The sequence below is a fragment of the Labeo rohita genome, chromosome 7 (assembly GCF_022985175.1).
Source record: "Labeo rohita strain BAU-BD-2019 chromosome 7, IGBB_LRoh.1.0, whole genome shotgun sequence".
Taxonomy (NCBI): domain Eukaryota; kingdom Metazoa; phylum Chordata; class Actinopteri; order Cypriniformes; family Cyprinidae; genus Labeo; species Labeo rohita.
The window spans coordinates 42964678-42983222 of record NC_066875.1 but is presented as its reverse complement, the minus strand read 5'-3'; the positions used below and the strand labels follow the sequence as shown (position 1 = coordinate 42983222).

General features: G+C 34.1%; 1 protein-coding gene across 2 annotated transcripts; it reads left to right on the top strand.

The window, feature by feature from the left end:
* The first annotated feature begins 1126 nt into the window (after nucleotides 1-1126).
* On the top strand, nucleotides 1127-16914 carry arih1l (ariadne homolog, ubiquitin-conjugating enzyme E2 binding protein, 1 like). Of its 2 annotated transcripts, none has more exons than XR_007828137.1 (13): nucleotides 1127-1568; nucleotides 3367-3434; nucleotides 3589-3733; nucleotides 3894-4042; nucleotides 4140-4206; nucleotides 7190-7296; nucleotides 7533-7575; nucleotides 7710-7781; nucleotides 8229-8359; nucleotides 9763-9820; nucleotides 9955-10215; nucleotides 10300-10542; nucleotides 13686-13722. XR_007828137.1 is itself a non-coding variant. In XM_051115826.1 (13 exons), the coding sequence occupies exons 1-13, from the start codon at nucleotides 1260-1262 to the stop codon at nucleotides 13768-13770; spliced, it is 1608 nt and encodes a 535-aa protein (XP_050971783.1). In that variant the 5' UTR covers nucleotides 1128-1259; the 3' UTR covers nucleotides 13771-16914. The 2 variants fall into 2 exon arrangements, 1 of the variants encoding a protein (XP_050971783.1); XM_051115826.1 differs by having other exon boundaries at nucleotides 1128-1568; nucleotides 10430-10542; nucleotides 13686-16914.
* The last annotated feature ends 1631 nt before the right edge of the window (nucleotides 16915-18545 follow it).

Sequence of the window (18545 nt, the reverse complement as noted above, 5' to 3'; positions counted from 1 at the left end):
TATAAACCATGCAATCCTATGGAAACCCATTTCTGCCACATAAAAAAAATCATGCTTTAAAAAGTCGAAATTATGACATACTTTTGTCATAATTACAAGATAAGTCAAAATTATGACTTACTAAGTTGGAATATGAGAAAGAAGTCAAAATTATGACTTAAGTCATAATTATGACTTAAAAAGTCTAAATTAGAAAGAAATAAAGAAGATTTACCACTAGTCAAAAGTTTTTGAACAGTAAGATTTTTAATGTTTTTTAAGTCTCTTCTGCTCACCAAGCCTGCATTTGTCGGATCCACATATAAAAAATTATGAAATATTTATACTATTTAAAATAACTGTTTTCTATTTGAATATATTTTAAAATTGAATTTATTCCTGTGATATCAAAGCTGAATTTTTAACATCATTACTCCAGTCTTCAGTGTGAAAAAAAACAGCATTACTGCTTTAAGAACAGCATTTATCTAAAATAGAAAGTTTATTCAATTTAAGGCATCCTTGCTAAATTAAAGTATTAATTTCTATCATTTTTCTCCCATAAATAAAAGAAAATTATACTGACTCCTCCATTGAAATACAGATAAATGCCGATCTTTGGATCTTTCTATTTTTCAGAGAATCCTAAAAAAAATGTTTTAAATATTGATAATAATAATAAATGTTTCTTGTACAGCAAATCAGCATATTAGAATGATTTCTGAAGGATCATGTAACACTCCAAGACTGGAGTAATGATGCTGAAAATTTAGCTTTGATCTCAGGAATAAATTACATTTTAAAACATATTTAAATTAAAAGCAGTTATTTTAAATAGTAAAACTTTCACAATATTACTGCTTTTGCTGTATTAAATAAATGCAAGCTTGGAGAGCAGAAGTGAATTCTTTAAAAAACCCAAAAATCTTACTGTTCAAAATCTTTTAACTGGTAGTATATATATAAACAGCACAGCTTTCTAATTTTTCAGATAGTGTTTAGGTTTTGTAAAATTAAAAAACATTTAATTTCCACTATATTTACATTTATGTATACTACAAGTAGGGCCTAACTAACAGAAGGAGATAAATGATTTCCTAGGAGGACAACTGCAAAGCATGTTGGATGTTTTCTGTATTGGTCGACTGTAGTGAGTGACGCAGTAGTGACGCGGCGGGTCTCTAATAAGGATCCGCTCAGTCAGTAAAGCGCAGGTCAAACAGCGATAGACACCCTCACACACTGACACTTTATTATATTCACCCGTACAACACTGAGACATGGACTCGGACGAGGGCTATAACTACGAGTTTGATGATGAAGAGGAGGAGGAAGAAGAGGAGGAGGAGTGCAGCGAGGACAGCGGGGAAGAGGAGGCCGAGGATGAGGACCTGGGCGAGGTGGAGCTGCTGGACCCCGCCGTGGCCGGAGGAGAGCCCGACGATTGCGTTGACACCGGCGGCGGCAGTGGCGGCGGCGGCCTGGGGCCCGGCCAGGATGATGAGGACTACCGCTTCGAGGTGCTGACCACCGAGCAGATCCTCCAGCACATGGTGGAGTGCATCAGGGAGGTCAACGAGGTCATACAGGTAGAGAACAAACAGCTTTATTGTGATTTTCCTGGGAGTTCGTAAGTTTGTTTATGTGGAGGACTGATGCTGTTAGCATTTAGCATTAGCGGCTAACTGATATGAGAGGACGACTGTTGCGAAACTAAACATTTGTTTTTAAATCTTAGTCATGGTTTCTTTACTATTTTTAGGTTTGTGTTGTGGTGCCTTGTGTTTGTGTGTTATTTTAGTAAATGTAAGTCGTTTTTCGTCAGCTAGATTTAGCTAGTTCTGCTAGCGCGACCCAGTTTACAGACTGAACTTTATTTGACAGCTTTTATGGATAATATCTAAATGTATCGTATGTGTTTAATCTTCTTAAAATTGTGTTATGAGTCACATGACAGTGTGTTTTATGTTTTTGCTGTTGTTTTGAAGCAGGCGAAAGTTTAGCGCTGTCACCTCAGCTAATGCTACATGACACATTTGTTAGAATATTGACAGTTTCAAGCTTATGAAGCATGTTTGGTTTTCCAAACCACTCACAAACCACTTTAAAAACCTGGGTTGACAACATCTGTTGAACTCAACAAAAGCACATCTATCAAACAAACTAGCATTGCAACTTTAGTGAAGATCAGAAAACTGGTGAAAAATTATAAATGTGTATTTGTACATGGACGGATGACAACCATTGGTGTCTGTTGTGTATTTTGTGAGTGTTTAGGAATATATCAGGAATATAGGAATAAATGTTTTTTCTAAACGAAAAGAAAGCTGCTAGATGAATCTGCATCAGTTCTTGGCATGCATGTTGTTATACAAAACACATGCATGCGTTATTGCACAATACATTTTTAGATACTTATTGATTTGTTTAGCATAGGGAAAACCTCAAAGTATCAGTGTTGTCTTCGTAATACTAGACTTTAATATATCACCCATAAATCGAGCTATTAAAGTCTTAATGGTGGAACAGTACTAAAAAATTGTGTTTATTAGTGAAAATATTAAAATATGTGCTTTGGATGGGCACCCATTCAGTCTCAGGGTTGCAGTTAACTGATAAATAGCTTGACAGACAAATTGCTTAGCCTTTTGATTTGTAAGCAGTCAAGTGGGGAAAACCTAATCTTGTGTAGCCAGATGATTGACATGACAGCAAAGTTTAGTACACTCTGCAGCTTATCCTGACCAAACACCACCCACTTAGACAGAAAAAGACCATCTGAGCAAAGCTGTTTTTTTGTTTTTGTTTTTTATGTAATAAGTGGTTCATGTAATATACCACAGTAATAAAAGAAAATGTCAAAGCTATAAAATCTATAATACATATTATTAAAACTAATTAAATAAATAAAAATGAACAAATATTTAATAATTAAAAATATAAATACACAAAAAAAAAATCAAAGTTATAGATAAAACAAAGATTATTGGAGTACATTTTTTAAATATTTTAAAAATTGCTAGCAATTTCTGAGTAAAAATTAAGTATGTATAAAAATAAGACCGAAATGCTGTACAAATGCTGGGAAATTTTGTATCAAAAGTAATAGGTGGAGATAAATTTGGGTCTTGGCTCTTAATATGGACCAATCTGAAATGTCACTTTTGTAATGTTACTTGTGCATTAGAAACAGCAATTATAGGACAGTTCATATCTGTATTTTAATGTGAGTGTGGCAAGCGGTTTTTGAGATTTCTGGATTTCCCCATTCAGTCAGATGAGACTTGGATTCCCGAAATAGCTGCAAATATGGCTGTAGAGTAAACAGACTTTCCTTGAAAGGGACTTTGGTTGAACTAGACCTGTCACCCCTTATGTCTCTTTCAGAACCCAGCTACGATAACCAGAATACTCCTCAGTCACTTCAACTGGGACAAAGAGAAGCTGATGGAGAGGCAAGTTATTTTACTGTATTTATTTATTTATTTTAACATTGTCATAGAAGATTTGCATAGCTCAGTTAAAGGAGATAGTGATAATAGATATGAATGAAGATTTATAATCGATCTGTGTGCTGTTTGAAAGAGCAACATTTAAATGGTGTTGCAGGTACTTTGATGGAAATCTGGACAAGTTGTTTTCAGAGTGCCACGTCATAAACCCCAGTAAAAAGCCCAAAACGCGACCAATGAGCACACGCTCCTCCAGTCAGGATATGCCCTGCCAGATCTGCTATCTCAACTACCCAAACTCGGTCAGTCTCCCAGTTAAAGCCAAATGTCATCTTGTTCACTACCACTCCTAAATCTTCTTCAGTTCCTTAGAAAGGCCTGTGATAACAAAAGTCCATTGAAGTGACTCAGTTTGCACAACTCTGTGACTTATGCGATAGGAATGTGTGTTTCCTTTCCTAGTATTTCACAGGTCTTGAATGTGGACACAAGTTCTGCATGCAGTGCTGGGGTGACTACTTAACCACCAAAATCATTGAGGAAGGGATGGGACAGACCATCTCATGTCCTGCTCACAACTGTGATATTTTGGTTGACGATAACACTGTAATGTAAGTGCTTTTGGGAATTTAGCTTGCTTATTTCAGGATTTTTGTTCTATATTTTGTTTAATATTTTTTTTAAGAGATTTTGTTGGTTCTTTTGTAGGCGACTGATCACAGATTCTAAAGTGAAGTTGAAGTATCAGCATTTAATCACAAATAGTTTTGTAGAGGTAAGATGTTCTTCATTTTTGTTGCATAAATTGAGCGTTGCTTGCTACTGCATGAATAAACTGGGTTAAAGGTACCAAATACCAAAATATCAAATCAGTTAGTATTTGGGATTTTATTTGAGAAGGAATCTATTATTTTATTTTATTTTTTAATACATTTAATAATTTAAATAGTTAATCCAAATGACTGCTGAAAATTGACTGACTCTCAAGCCATCTAAGATGTAGATGACTTTGTTTTTCATCTGAACTGGTTTAGGGAAATTTAGCATCATTTGCTCACCAATGATGCTTTTGCATTATTGATGCACTATTTCCTATTTAATACTGTACAGCCGCTTTGTCACAATTCTGTATTGTTAAAAGCGGTATATAAATAAAGGTGACTTGACTTGACTTGACAGTGGATCCTCTGCAGTGAATGGATGCCGTCAGAATGAGAGTCCAAACAGCCAATTAAAAACATTACAATAATCCACAAGCAGGGCCTAAAATTAACACTCGGCAAGCGCCAAATGCAAGTAAACATTGGCATTGGCGAGTAAAGCTTTTACAAATTATAACAATGCCATGTGAGAACAACACCTAGATTTAAAGAGATTTGCTGTTTCTGACGTAAGCGTAATCTTTCCCGAAGACAAACCCATCGTGACTGGTTAGTTTTGTCATAAACGAGAAGAGCAGATCAAATAATATGATATAGGCTACGTCTACATTAATCCGGACACATTTGAAAATAGAGTTTTCATTTTTAAAACGCTCTCCATCCACACTAGTGTTTTCAAGCATTTTCCAAATGTTTCTCATCCACACTGAAACATAGGAAAATGTTAAATTCGCCATACTGCGCATGCATAAAAACTCACTTAAAAGATACAGACGGAACAGACATAAGTTTTAATGCAAATCTTGGCATATTTACGGAAATATCTCATCATTCACTGACGCATCCATGTCACACGCTCTCATGTTTAATCTACAAAGCAGCTGCCCTCACGTTTAGCTGCACGAGTCAGGACAGCAACTGAGTACATTTTGTGTCATCTTTTTAGGACTGTAATGTGAAGAGTGTACAAATATATCTTTAGCAGCAGTGTGAAAGTGAATAGCACATAACAGCCACAATTACCGGTATAAACATAGATATCTATTGGTACAATATGCATCTCATGACTAAACATGCATCATCGTTTTCACAGTCCACGCTGCAACGCGAAAACAGCGTTTTCAAATGTATCCACTTTGAAGAGCGTTTTCAAAAAGCTCAGTTTTGCTTGACCAAAAACGCTGTCTCAGTGTGGACGGAAGGCCAAAACTGAGAGAAAAAGATGCGTTTTCAAACGAAAACATATTAGTGTGGACATGGCCATAAACGGGCTGATAAGGTCAGGGCAGTGTGATGGCTAGCTTGTCCCTAGACAAGGTTCTAATAACTTTTACCTTATGAGATATTGCTGCTTTATTTTGAAAGATTAACTTTTCCCTTCTATATTTTTCATAACTGGAGAATGTGGTGACATGTACCTGGGCTTTTGCCGGAACAGAACGAAAACATGAGTCAGAACGTCATGACGGTTCTCTTTGTTTTAGCGAGCGATGGTGTTTCACTGATGATGGATAAAAGAGAGGCTGGCTTGTATTTGATACTGTATGCCTGTTCCACACATACTCCGTTTGCAGTGCATATTTTTTCCACGCTCATGTTGACGGATGTGAGGGTTCACAATGGACACGGTTGTGGTCCGGCAGTTTGTTCCAGGAGTGGTGCATCTGCAGCAGTACAGCAATCATTTCCATACTTGAGTCTATTTTTGCTGTGCTGGACGTGCTGAAATATAGTGACCGCTCATTGTTTGCGCTAAATATGAACATGGATTGACACGAAAATGTAGTAATTACACCATAAATGCATATAATTAAAGTAACTGTCTGTTTTTGCAAAAATAGTTTCATGGCCAGTAAAAAATTTTTTGGCTGGTAAATTTTCTGAGGTCACTGGCCATTGGAAGGTGTGCCAAAAAGTTGGTTTTAGGCCCTGTCCACAAGTAATCCACACCACTCCAGTCCATCTATTAACATCTTGTGAAGTGAAAAGCTGCGTGTTTGTAAAACAACAAATTCATCATTAAAGGGGTCATCGGATCCAAAGTTCACTTTTACATGTTTGAAAATTAATGTGTTTGGCAGTGTATGTACAAATCTACCCTATAATGATAAAAATCCATGCAGCGGTTTTTAATTAATCTGGAAAAATAATATCCCCTTTTTCAAATCGAGCCATTCTCAGCCGCTCCCGTGATAGTTGGTTGATATGAGCGTCTTACCGCAGACCCGCCCTAAATCAGCTGTAACAGTCCGACCTCCATTGTTTTGATGGAGGAACAGGGATGTAAATTAGACAAGAATATCTCCGATTGCTTTTTCCTATAGTATGAGTCCTCTATCCATAATATTGCAAGTCTTATCTGATTCCAGAGAGAAATATGCACACATCATGCAATGTATAGTTTATAAGTGAAAACAAACAGTCCAAAACTGACCAACTCTTTTAATAATCCATTATTATGGATTGTCAGCTTTTACTGTGCCTAGAAGTGATGGTTTAAAGGTAATGACAAAGTGGTTTACTACAAACCCGCAGCATGTGATATTTTCATCAGCTGTTTGGACTCTGATGGCACCCATTCCCTGCAGAGGATCCATTGGTGAGCAAATAATGTAATGCTAAAAATTTCTCCAAATCTGTTCTGATGAAGGAATGAACTCCTATACATCTTGAACAACCTACACGACTATGCTTAATGTAATATGGCTGGCCAAACTACTGTATATCTATACAAACTGTATTGTCTCATACTGTATTGCTTATAAAAAATATATTAATATATCATACAAACTCAAAATACGGATCAGCCCTTGTATGTAATACTGTCTGTCTGTTGTGTAGTTTTTTTCCACTGGTTGTCTCTTTGCTCTTCTACAGTGTAACAGACTGTTGAAATGGTGTCCGGCTCCTGACTGCCACCATGTGGTCAAAGTTCAGTATCCTGATGCCAAACCAGTTCGCTGCAAATGCGGGAGACAGTTTTGGTAAGAGTCTGATACAGAATGCAGTGCAGAGCCTCCGTATGTTAATGCTGCAATAATTATGTTAGTATACGCAGTTTGTTCTGCTGTGCACCCTTTTCTGTCATTACTGACTCAACGCCAGCTGTATACTGTTATTTTTTTATTTGTAAGAAAAATATCAGCGTATGGCTTTGGAATAGCATGAGGGGGATGACAACAGCTCTTTGATTTATTTGTTTTGTTTTCTCAATAAATAGTTTCAATTGTGGAGAGAACTGGCATGACCCTGTAAAATGCAAGGTATGTTAACATCTAATTAGGCACTCATTGTCATGTTTAGGTTAGATTTATTTCCATTGTTGTTATTGGTATTTTTAAATTAGATTTGTCCTGAGAGGTTTTCCTTTTCTTTAATTATATTTCTACTTTTGAAGTGGTTGAGGAAGTGGATAAAGAAGTGTGATGATGACAGTGAAACATCCAACTGGATTGCAGCAAATACCAAGGTACTAAGGATCCATCAACACTCTGATGGGATCTATGTAGATTTTTTTTTTTTAATCAATTTACTTGATTTTATGTATGTATGTGTGTATGTTATTGTGATGAAGATAGTTGTACTATTTTAAGCATATACTGTGTCCAGAGATAATAGAAACTTTGTTAAACAGGTCCGGCTGTTTGTTTAACAAAATTATTTGCATTTATTTGCCTGGCACTAACAAACAGATATCCAGGACAAAAGAGTAAAAATATAGAAATGTGTCAAATCTTCACTCTGCAAAGTGTACTTTTGTTAATACAATACTTTATTGATTTAAATGAGTTGAATGGTTTATTTTATTTATTTTTAGTTTATTTTCTGTTGTAATCAGCAGCATGTCAAAAAACTTGCATGTAACCCAAAATATTCCTTTAATACATTTGGGTATTCCTGGTTTTTTTCGTGAAAGGAATGTCCCAAATGTCATGTGACCATTGAAAAAGACGGCGGCTGTAATCACATGGTGTGTCGAAACCAGAATTGTAAAGCAGAGTTCTGCTGGGTTTGTCTCGGTCCTTGGGAACCTCACGGCTCTGCTTGGTGAGTCTGCTTTACCTCTTATTAAAGGGGTCATAATGTTGCTTAAAAGAATATTAATTTGTGTATTTAGTGTAATGCAATGTGTTTATGCAGTTTAAGGTTCAAAAACACACATTATTTTCATCACATTATTGTTGCTTCTGTCTGCCCTGTCTTTCTGAAATGCATCAATTTTTACAAAGCTCATCGTTCTGAAAAGCATGGTGTGCTCTGATTGGCCAGCTGTGGCGGAAATGTTATGCCCCTTACTATATGTGACCCTGGACAACAAAAACAGTCATAAAAACAGACATTATACATAATCTGAAAGCTGAATAAACTTTCAATTGATGTATGGTTTGTTAGGATAGAAGAATATTTGGCCGAGATACAGCTATTTGAAAATCGCCTTTAAAGTTGTCCTAATGAAGTTCTTAGCAATGCATATTACTAATCAAAAATTAAGCTTTGATATATTTATGGTAGGAAATTTACAAAGTATCTTCATGGAACATGATCTTTACTTAATATCCTAATGATTTTTGGCATAAAAGAAATGTTTTAGTTTTTACCATACATTGTATTGTTGGTTATTGCTACAAATATACCCGTGCTACTTAAGACTGGTTTTGTGGTCCAGGGTCACCTATTTGGAATATCAGCTTCCAAAGCAATACTGACACCCATTATAAATGAGGCCTTTGTTGCATCCAGTGGGGACATAATTACTGATTATAATGACTTTTACTGTCTTTTTACGCATTGCGCCGTGGTAAAGATACTATGTAAACGTAAAACCATGTCTGCATTTGTGATTGTCGAAGCGACAAGCATTAAGTGCTACTCTGCACTGCTCAAAACTAGTGTTTGAATAGTCAATCGCAAACTCTTTAAATATGAAAACGTACTTACAGGCTGCGAGTCAGAAGCGCCATACTTTCCTTGCAAATTTGGAATTGCCCCACTTTTTAGAAACAGCCTAGGCGCACAGCTGGCACAAAACTGTACTCTCACTGGTTCAGGAAACAGTCCTGCACACTCAAATATTTGGGCTGTACTGTACTGGAACAGTGTTGTAAATACAACCTTTTCGGAAGGCCAAACAAAGTAGTTTTGCTTCTGCAATGGAACACACAACATCTCCACAACATGGCAGCAGCAGCAACAATACTGCAGCGAAAATAAAAGTTATGCCTTCTTTCTTTGCATATATATTTGGGCAGTGTTATGCAAATCTTCCCACATAGTGTGACGTAGATATGTAGGGGCGTGTTTGAATGAGTCGTTTTAGGAAGGTGGGTAGGAGTCTTATACTCGTATACTCGAAAACATGAAATCGCATCATATGACCCATTTAATGCTTATGTTTATGTTATATCTTTGTGGAACATTGAAATAACATGTAAATATCACACTGATTACAGGTACAACTGCAATCGTTACAATGAAGATGATGCAAAGGCAGCCAGAGATGCTCAAGAGGTACTAAGTCATCTGTAATCCATCATTTATGTATCCAAGGAGACTTGGAGGAAAGCATGACTGCCTGTTCAGAGCAAATCATCCCCTATAACTGTTGTTCTCTTTGGAATGAATGTGTTTTGTCCATGTCGCAGCGATCCCGTGCAGCCCTGCAGCGCTACCTCTTCTACTGCAACCGCTACATGAACCACATGCAGAGTCTGCGCTTTGAGCACAAGTTGTACGCGCAGGTGAAGCAGAAGATGGAGGAGATGCAGCAGCACAATATGTCATGGATCGAGGTGCAGTTCCTGAAGAAGGCCGTGGATGTGCTGTGCCAGTGTCGCTCCACGCTCATGTTCACCTACGTCTTCGCCTTCTACCTCAAAAAGAACAACCAGTCTATCATTTTCGAGGTGAGGGGAAAATCATGTTTTTTTTTTTTTAATTGCACAACCCCATGTTTTATAGCTGCAAAAATAACGACTGTTTTCGGACAGGTTTTCCAAACACTTCACCTGTCTGCCCTTAGTAGGACTAACATTCAAACTATATTTTCATAGCATTACATTGTTTACACTTGCTGGAGAAATCAACACACTGATGTCCTTCTGTTATGTTTTTTTCCAGAACAATCAGGCTGATTTGGAGAACGCTACAGAGGTGCTCTCGGGTTATCTAGAGCGAGATATCTCCCAGGATTCTTTGCAAGATATCAAACAGAAAGTTCAGGATAAGTATAGGTGAGAGATTTTTCCAAAAGCACAGTGTTGTGTATTTTTTATCTTTTAAATGCATGGAATTATTGTATATTTGACTGTTGCTTGCACGACTCATGCAGTGCAGTTATTTTATATGTTAGCATTATTTATATGCTGTTATAGTATTTATTAGTATTTTTAATTGGATGCTTTAGTTTAATTTTTAAGTTTTGTTTAATTTTTAGTCATTTTATTATGTGCTTTTGACTTTTTAAAATATTTCTATTTAGCTTTAATTTCTTTTTAAGTATTAGTTTTAGTAATTGTAGTACTTATTTAATTGTAGTACTACTTTTATTTCAGTTTGTTTATTCAGTTCTATTTTTTCAGCATTAATTCAATTTACCGAAGTGGTTTTTAATTAATTGATTGAACAATAATAACACTGAACTTGATAAAAAAAAAACAGTAATATTGTAAAATGTTATTACAATATAAAATAATGGTTTCTATTTTAATAACTTTAAAATATAATTTATCTGTGTGATGCAAAACTGAATTTTCATTAGCCATTACTCTAGTCATAAGTGTCACATGATCCATCAGAAATCATTCTAATATGGTGATTTATTACTTTTATTATTAGAAATCAGTAGAAATCTTTTCTAACAATATAGGTCATTACTATCATTTTTTGTTATCTATTTAACACTTCCTTGGTGAATAAAAGTTAATTTCATGAAAAAAAGAGAATTACAATTTACTGACCACAGATTTTTAAATGGTAGTTTATGTTCTTACAGAAGGATCATGTGACGCTGATGACTGGAGTAATGATGCTGAAAATTCAGCTCTGCGTCACAGGAATAAATTACATTTTAAAACCTATTCACGTAGAAAACCATTATTTCACATTCCAATAATATTTCACAATATTACTGTTTTTTTTGTATTTTTTCAAATAAATGCAGCCTTGATGGGCATAAAAAAGTTCTTTAAAAAATTGTAAAAATATTACAAATGAATGGAAGTATATGTATTACAATAACATATAGGCTCCAATATATTTAAAAAATCCAGTAAATTGACAGCTGCATAGAAAAGCATAATTATGAATATCATAATACTAAATGAAGAAAATGAAATGCACAAAGAACTCTCAAACTGATTTTATATAATACAAACACATCTGTTGACTCCAACATCTGTTACGGTGAATTACATAAGGTGTTGGTTAATCTAAGCCAGCGTAGTGCACGCAAGCAATTTGTTTTGAACAGAAAACATCATTAATTAGCCAGCATCCAACAGGAGTATCTAGAAAATTGCAAAATTGTATATTTTTAAGTATTTTATTGTCACACTGTGTGCCGTAATAATTAGGATATGCAATAGTACAATTACATTTGCAGCCACATATAAATTTGTAATGTTTCTAGTCTCAGTATATAATGCATTCCCACTTTCTTTACAAATCAGAACAATTTTCATTGAATGTGAACACAAGATTTTTCCAGGATTTATATTAAGTATAACTAAACATAGATGTTTTCATGTGCATGCTGCTTTTTCGTCTTGTCAAAATTGGTTATCCAGTCTGTTTTGGTTTCCATTGTTTTTCCAGCTATTTTGGTGTTTTACAGTATTTCTGATGGTGCAAATTCTGGTACATCCCTAGTACAGACCCAGTTTATCTCTATTCACCTTATTTTTCCCATACGAGCTGACGCGGGTATTTGTATGTTTTATGGGTCTGGCTTCCAGTCTCATCCGTGTCCAGCTATTTTTAGGTGTACAAAACAGCTTGTTTTGCTGCTTGATATTGCAAATTGGTTTCTTAAAGGAGAACTCCACTTCCAGAACAACAATTCACAAATAATTTACTCACCCCCTTGTCATCCAAGATGTTCATGTCTTTCTGTTTTCAGTTGTGAAGAAATGATGGTTTTTGAGGAAAGCATGTCAGGATTTTTCTCCATATAATGGACTTCATTGATGCCCCGATTTTGAACTTCCAAAATGTAGTTTAAATGCAGCTTCAAAGGGTTCTAAACCCAGCCAAGGAAGAAGGGTCTTTTTTTCTGAAAATTATTTTTTGTATACTTTTTAAGCACAGAAGCTTGTGTAGCACAGGCTCTGGCATGCGCGTTCACGACGCTACGTACTATTGAATCACGTCGAAAGGTCACACTGGAACATAGTTTTGTTTTTACAAACAAAAAGCTACAACGATGTCCTTCTCTCAAGTTGTGGGAGAAAATAAGATGAAGTTTTTCCGCCATATTCAGTACACAGACAATGAACTTACATGTGATTGGTAGCAGTGATGGGAAGTTCAGATCATTTTACTGACTCGAACCTTTGAGTCTCGTTTAAAATATAATAAAAATGTTACGTGTTACTTCCCTAACACATCTACTGCTTACACAAACGTTGATCACACTACAAACAAGACAAAGCTATAATGCTATAAGAAGCAAAAAAATATTAATTCATTGTTTACCTGGGTCTATAGTCTATGATTAGCTCACCTCTTATCTGACAAGTTTTTGGGTTCGAGTCATTCGTTCATCACGTGACAGCCCCATAAGATGAACGAACAACTCAAAAAACCCGAAGACTCGAAACAGGTGAACTAATTCCAGTACAGAACCTGATAGGATGTTGCGCATGTGCGACTGAACGAATCACTCCCCGAGACGACTCGTTCTTCCCGCGTCACATTAAAGATTCGTTCAAAATGAACGAATCATTCAAGAACAACCCATTACTAATTTGTAACTAACCGTGGACGCGCACAAGCTTAAAAAGTATACAAATTTTTATTTTTCGAAAAAAATGACAGATTGTTTCACTAGATAAGACCCTTCTTCTTCTTTAGAGTCCTTTGAAGCTGCATTTAAACTACATTTTGGAAGTTCAAAATCAGGGCATCAATGAAGTCCATTATATGGAGAAAAATCCTGAAATGTTTTCCTCAAAAACCATAATTTCTTTACGACTGAAGACAGAAAGAAATGAACATCTGGGATGACAAGGGGGTGAGTAAAGTATTTTTAAATTGTTGTTCTGGAAGTTTTACAGTTACAGTTTTAAATCAGGGACATTGTTAAAACATTCCTATCAGAAATGTGTTGAGCGCTGCTTACGTTTGAGGACTTTCCTGCGTTTCTCGTCCCGTATAGATACTGTGAGAGCCGGCGACGAGTGCTGCTACAGCACGTTCACGAGGGCTATGAGAAAGACTTGTGGGAGTACATTGAAGACTGAGCAGAAGCGCTGCGTCACAAGCTTCGGAGCATAGAAAAGCAGCGAACACGCTGCGGTCTCCAGTCGGCCATCACCGCAGCCCCTCTCCATGTTGCATCCTTTTTACGTGGCATCTGGATTTTTGTTATTATTTAGCGTTTAAGTTAATTTTACTGAAATAAAAAGGTAGAATATTCAAATAAAACTCCTACGTCAGTATTGCAGTCTGTAAGAGTTGATTGTCAAAACGGCACGGAAATGTATTCCATTCTCCAGGCTTTCTGTGGAGATTCTTCAGTAGTCCGTTTTTTATTTTTTTAGTGCTTTTTGTCATTTTGTCTGAAGTTGTTTTTATAGTTGGAGTTGAGATTGGCTTGTCTTAAGCATAGCTTTACAGGCCTGAGCCATGCGGAGTGTGTTGTGTTTTGGGAATGCTTGGTCAGGTGGCTTTATGCAGAAGTGTGTATTTCAAGCTGTAAATAGCACACGTGCATGGAACGTGGAGTGGGATGCATCTTTTTTTGTTTGTTTGTTTGTTTTTTTGGAAAAATATTTATTCTTTACAGATATTCAAGAATGTGTTTAAACAACATGAGAAGAGGTCACGTGACATTTTTGCCTCGTGTTTTTTTGTTTAGTTTTTTTCGCTGGAGGTTAACGACCTTTCCAGAACATTGCACACCCGAATCAGAGGCATAGTAACAGCAGGGTAACGGTAGCCTTAATTACATGCAAATATACAATGAATAAAAAGTAGAATTGCATGAATCTCACACAAAAATATCTGGGTCGTATTTCACCCCAAATTCAAAAGGAAAAAATTTTGCAAGAAAATTATGCCTATTTTTAGAAGCAGTATGTTAATTATGTTCCACTAAGTTTGCATCAAGTAATTAAATTTATTAAAATTAAACCAAATTCTCATTACTAAAATGCAAAACACAGCTCATTAATTTGGGAATAAAAGTTTTTTTTTTTTTTTTTTTTTTTTTTATATACAATGCATTGCATTATACAATGCATTGGCATTATGGAAATGAGAATTAGAGGTTTAATGGTCTAAAATATTTCCCTTTTTTATTTAAAATATATGGAAATAAATAATAAAATATTTTGATATTTATTCAATATAAATAATAGTAATTACTATTAATGTATTATTTGCAATAATATTGTTGTTATTATTATTATTATTTTTATACAGAATAAAGATTAACATTTGTTCATTTCTGTTATATATAATGTAAAGATCATTGTGATTTATAATAGTATTTTTAAAATATTAGTAGTAGTAGTAGTAGTAGTATCACTATTAACTTTATATATTATTGAAATAAATAAATATTTTAATATTTATTCAGTATAAATAATATTTTTATATAATTACTATTCACATATTTTCAATAATAATTTTGTTATTATTATTATTATTATTATTATTATATTATTATGCTGAATAAATGTAAAATATTTTACTGATTATTTCCATTACATATAATGTAAAGTTCATTGTGATTATAATAATATTATTTTTATAATAATAATATTATTACAATTACAATTTAAATATTTATTCAATATAAATAATAGTAATTACTATTAATGTATTATTTGCAATAATACTTTTGTTGTTGTTATTTATACTGAATAAATATTAAAGATTTTATTTCTATTATATATAATATAAAGTTCATTGTGATTTATAATAATAATATTTTTATAATATTATTATTAGTTGTAGTAGTAGTATAATCACTATTAACTTTACTGTATATATTATTGAAATTAATAATAAAGTATTTTAATATTTATTTAGTATAAACAGTAATAATTACTATTAATGTAATATTTTCAATGATGTTGTTACTGTTACGCTGAATATATATCAAATGTTTTATTGTTTATTTTTATTACATATAATGTAAAGTTCATTGTGATTATAATAATAATATTATTACAATTACAATTTAAATATTTATTCAATATAAATAATAGTAATTACTATTAATGTATTATTTGCAATAATTTTGTTGTTTATACTAAATAAATATTCAATATTTTATTGTTTATTTCTATTATATATAATGAAAGTTTATTGCAATAATAATAATCATCATTTAAAAATATAGATTTTGTTTTTGAGGTGAAATATGACCCAGAAATCTTCTCGACCGTTTACATGAGATTCACCGAATTGCTCTCATTGTCAATTGCAGTTCTGGATGTGGACGTTTTAAGTGTTTGGTTTGAGCTAAGATCGACTGGAACATACACTCATTTGTTTTAATGAGCCATCTCGTCTTAGTGGATGTTTGGCTGAACGTCTTTAAAAACAGCTGTTATAGCGAACGCACTACCAGATGTTCCATGAGAGCAAACTTGAGTGACATTCACTCACTAACAACTAAAGTCTCAAATGCTTTTACCTGTTTTTCGTTTTCTTTTTTAAACGTATGCACCTTTTGTAGTGTGAGAGGAGGCAGATGATATATTGAAAGCACTGTTGTATTTCTTCACACGACTGCCAAGTGGTTACGAGGCTTACTGGTACTGACTATCAAGCACTAATGTGGAGTAGATCGAAAAACGAAACACTTCATAGTCAAGCCTGGCTGTCATGAACAAAAAGTTGGCCTTTTCTGTTCAACTAAAAGGGCAAATATGAGCGCTGTGTTTACACTAATATCAGAAATGGCGAGAGACGTCGAGCTCAGTACAGTATGCGAACAGATGTGACACCCGTTGTTATTTTTTTATTTCGCAAGTCACCGTTTTTCCTTTCTGTAGGTCATTTCATCACCCCGTTTGAGTGCATGGTAATCATTCTCAGTGCATCAAACATGTTTGCATCTGAACTCAGTTTGTAGGGTAGTTTACAGCAGCTTCTACTAATTCTAATGTCACATTTTATGGCCTCCATGATTGGCACTTGAAGTTTGTGCTCATGTTTAATTAATCTCTCATTGGAAAAGGAAAAAAAACAACAACTGAGAAACAGCAGTGTTGCCTGTGTTGACAGATGAGATTTTTTTTCACCAAAGTGTGAATATATGAATTAAAAGTGAACAGTCTCTGATTTAGAGAAATGTTCATCTACGGTGGCTTTCCTGTGTTATAACCATTCTTATAAAAATGTCCTATTTAAATAAATCTCATTCAAAAGTATTTGGGTGAAATCATTGTTTTTTTTTATGCTTGCTGGAATTTTATTGATCTATTTATCAAACAGCTTGTCATGTCAAATATATGCGTGCTTGTGTACTGGTCATTATAATTTGTTAATATTCTGTGCATATACATAGATATATGTGCATATTTATTTTTTTATAGAACATTAAATTGAACTTAATTATTGTGCATGTTGAATACAGTGTGAACTTGAAAATAATGTACTTATTTATCATTTATTTCAGTTACACTTTTTTTTTACAGTGTCCTTGTTACAGTATAATTATGCATTTAAGTACTGAGTAATATTTAGTAACTACATGTACATATTATTGCACATACTATGGATTAGGGTTAGGATGAGGGTTTGATTTAGGGTCAGTTGCATGTAATTATGCATAATTTATTTTTATTTATTTTACAAGGACACCATAAAATAAGTGTTACCATCTAATAATAATAATGGTAATAGTTAGTATTAATGTTGTTATTATTTATACTTAATAAATATTAAATATTTTATTGTTTATGTACGTTATATATCATCAATAATCATTTTATTATTATTATTATTCTTTATACGGAATAAATATATACTAAATATACTTTATTTTTTATTTCTAAAATATAAAAAGTTCATTATGCTTGTTCATTATGTAACTTTTCATTATATATTATATAAATAAAGAATTTTAATATTTATTCAGTATAAATAATAGTAATTACTTAATGTTAATGTATTTGCAATAATACTAACTATTACTATTACAAATAAAATTGTTTATTTATTTATTGTTTGTTTGTTTTGGTCCTGGTTTAAATAAGCCTTAAGTTGCATATAAGTGTCAATCCATGAATGTTTATATGAACAGATTATAGGGAGCAGTAGGGGGCGCAATACGCTTCAGAAACTCCAGCCAGAAAAATAAAGGAGGGTCTTTGTGTGCTTCCCCTGTCCTCTCACTGCGGATGGGTGCGGTTTCACATCAGTGCAAGATTCATATAGCACATCATTTTAAACCATGCATGCTCACATGTATCGCACTGCATGCAATCCAAGTGTTATTTCCACTCATCTGTGCAAAGTGTAAAACAAAAAACAAAAAACATGCATCCTAGATTATGAGGATGGATGGTTACTGTATAAATAGTATAAAAGTAAAGCATGTGTGTAAAGATATTCAAATGTATTCAAATACAACAAATATAAAGACTCATTTGGATATAATGCATCTTTGTAGATGTTTCGTTGGTTAGAGATTTCATGTAGACTGTGTTGTTGTGTTGTTTCTCTGTGAAACAGGAACTCCTCCCTCTTCACTCTTTCTACAAGTAAAGCCACACCGCATATTACTGAAATATTCAACCTGTGCACTAGTTGACAGTCATCAGCCATCCTATTACTTCCTCTTGTGTGGTACTCTTAATGCATTAAACATTAATGTTGATTTTGTACAAGGACGCATTAAAAAAAAGACTTATAGCTGATAGCCATCCACCCGAGGAAGTATGACACATTTTAGAAAAAACACCTGAGGCTACATACAAAGCGTATGTGGTTTAAAACACAGCATGTGGTTTGCGTTTTGTGGCTCAGAAGAAGCACTAACTGCTATATTGGGGAGAAA

Coding starts and splice junctions, on each gene's coding strand:
- arih1l (XM_051115826.1), top strand. CDS start 1,260: ATGGACTCGGACGAGGGCTATAACTACGAGTTTGATGATGAAGAGGAG. Junction 1,569..3,366: donor AGGTCAACGAGGTCATACAG/GTAGAGAACAAA, acceptor TGTCTCTTTCAG/AACCCAGCTACGATAACCAG. Junction 7,297..7,532: donor AAATGCGGGAGACAGTTTTG/GTAAGAGTCTGA, acceptor CTCAATAAATAG/TTTCAATTGTGGAGAGAACT.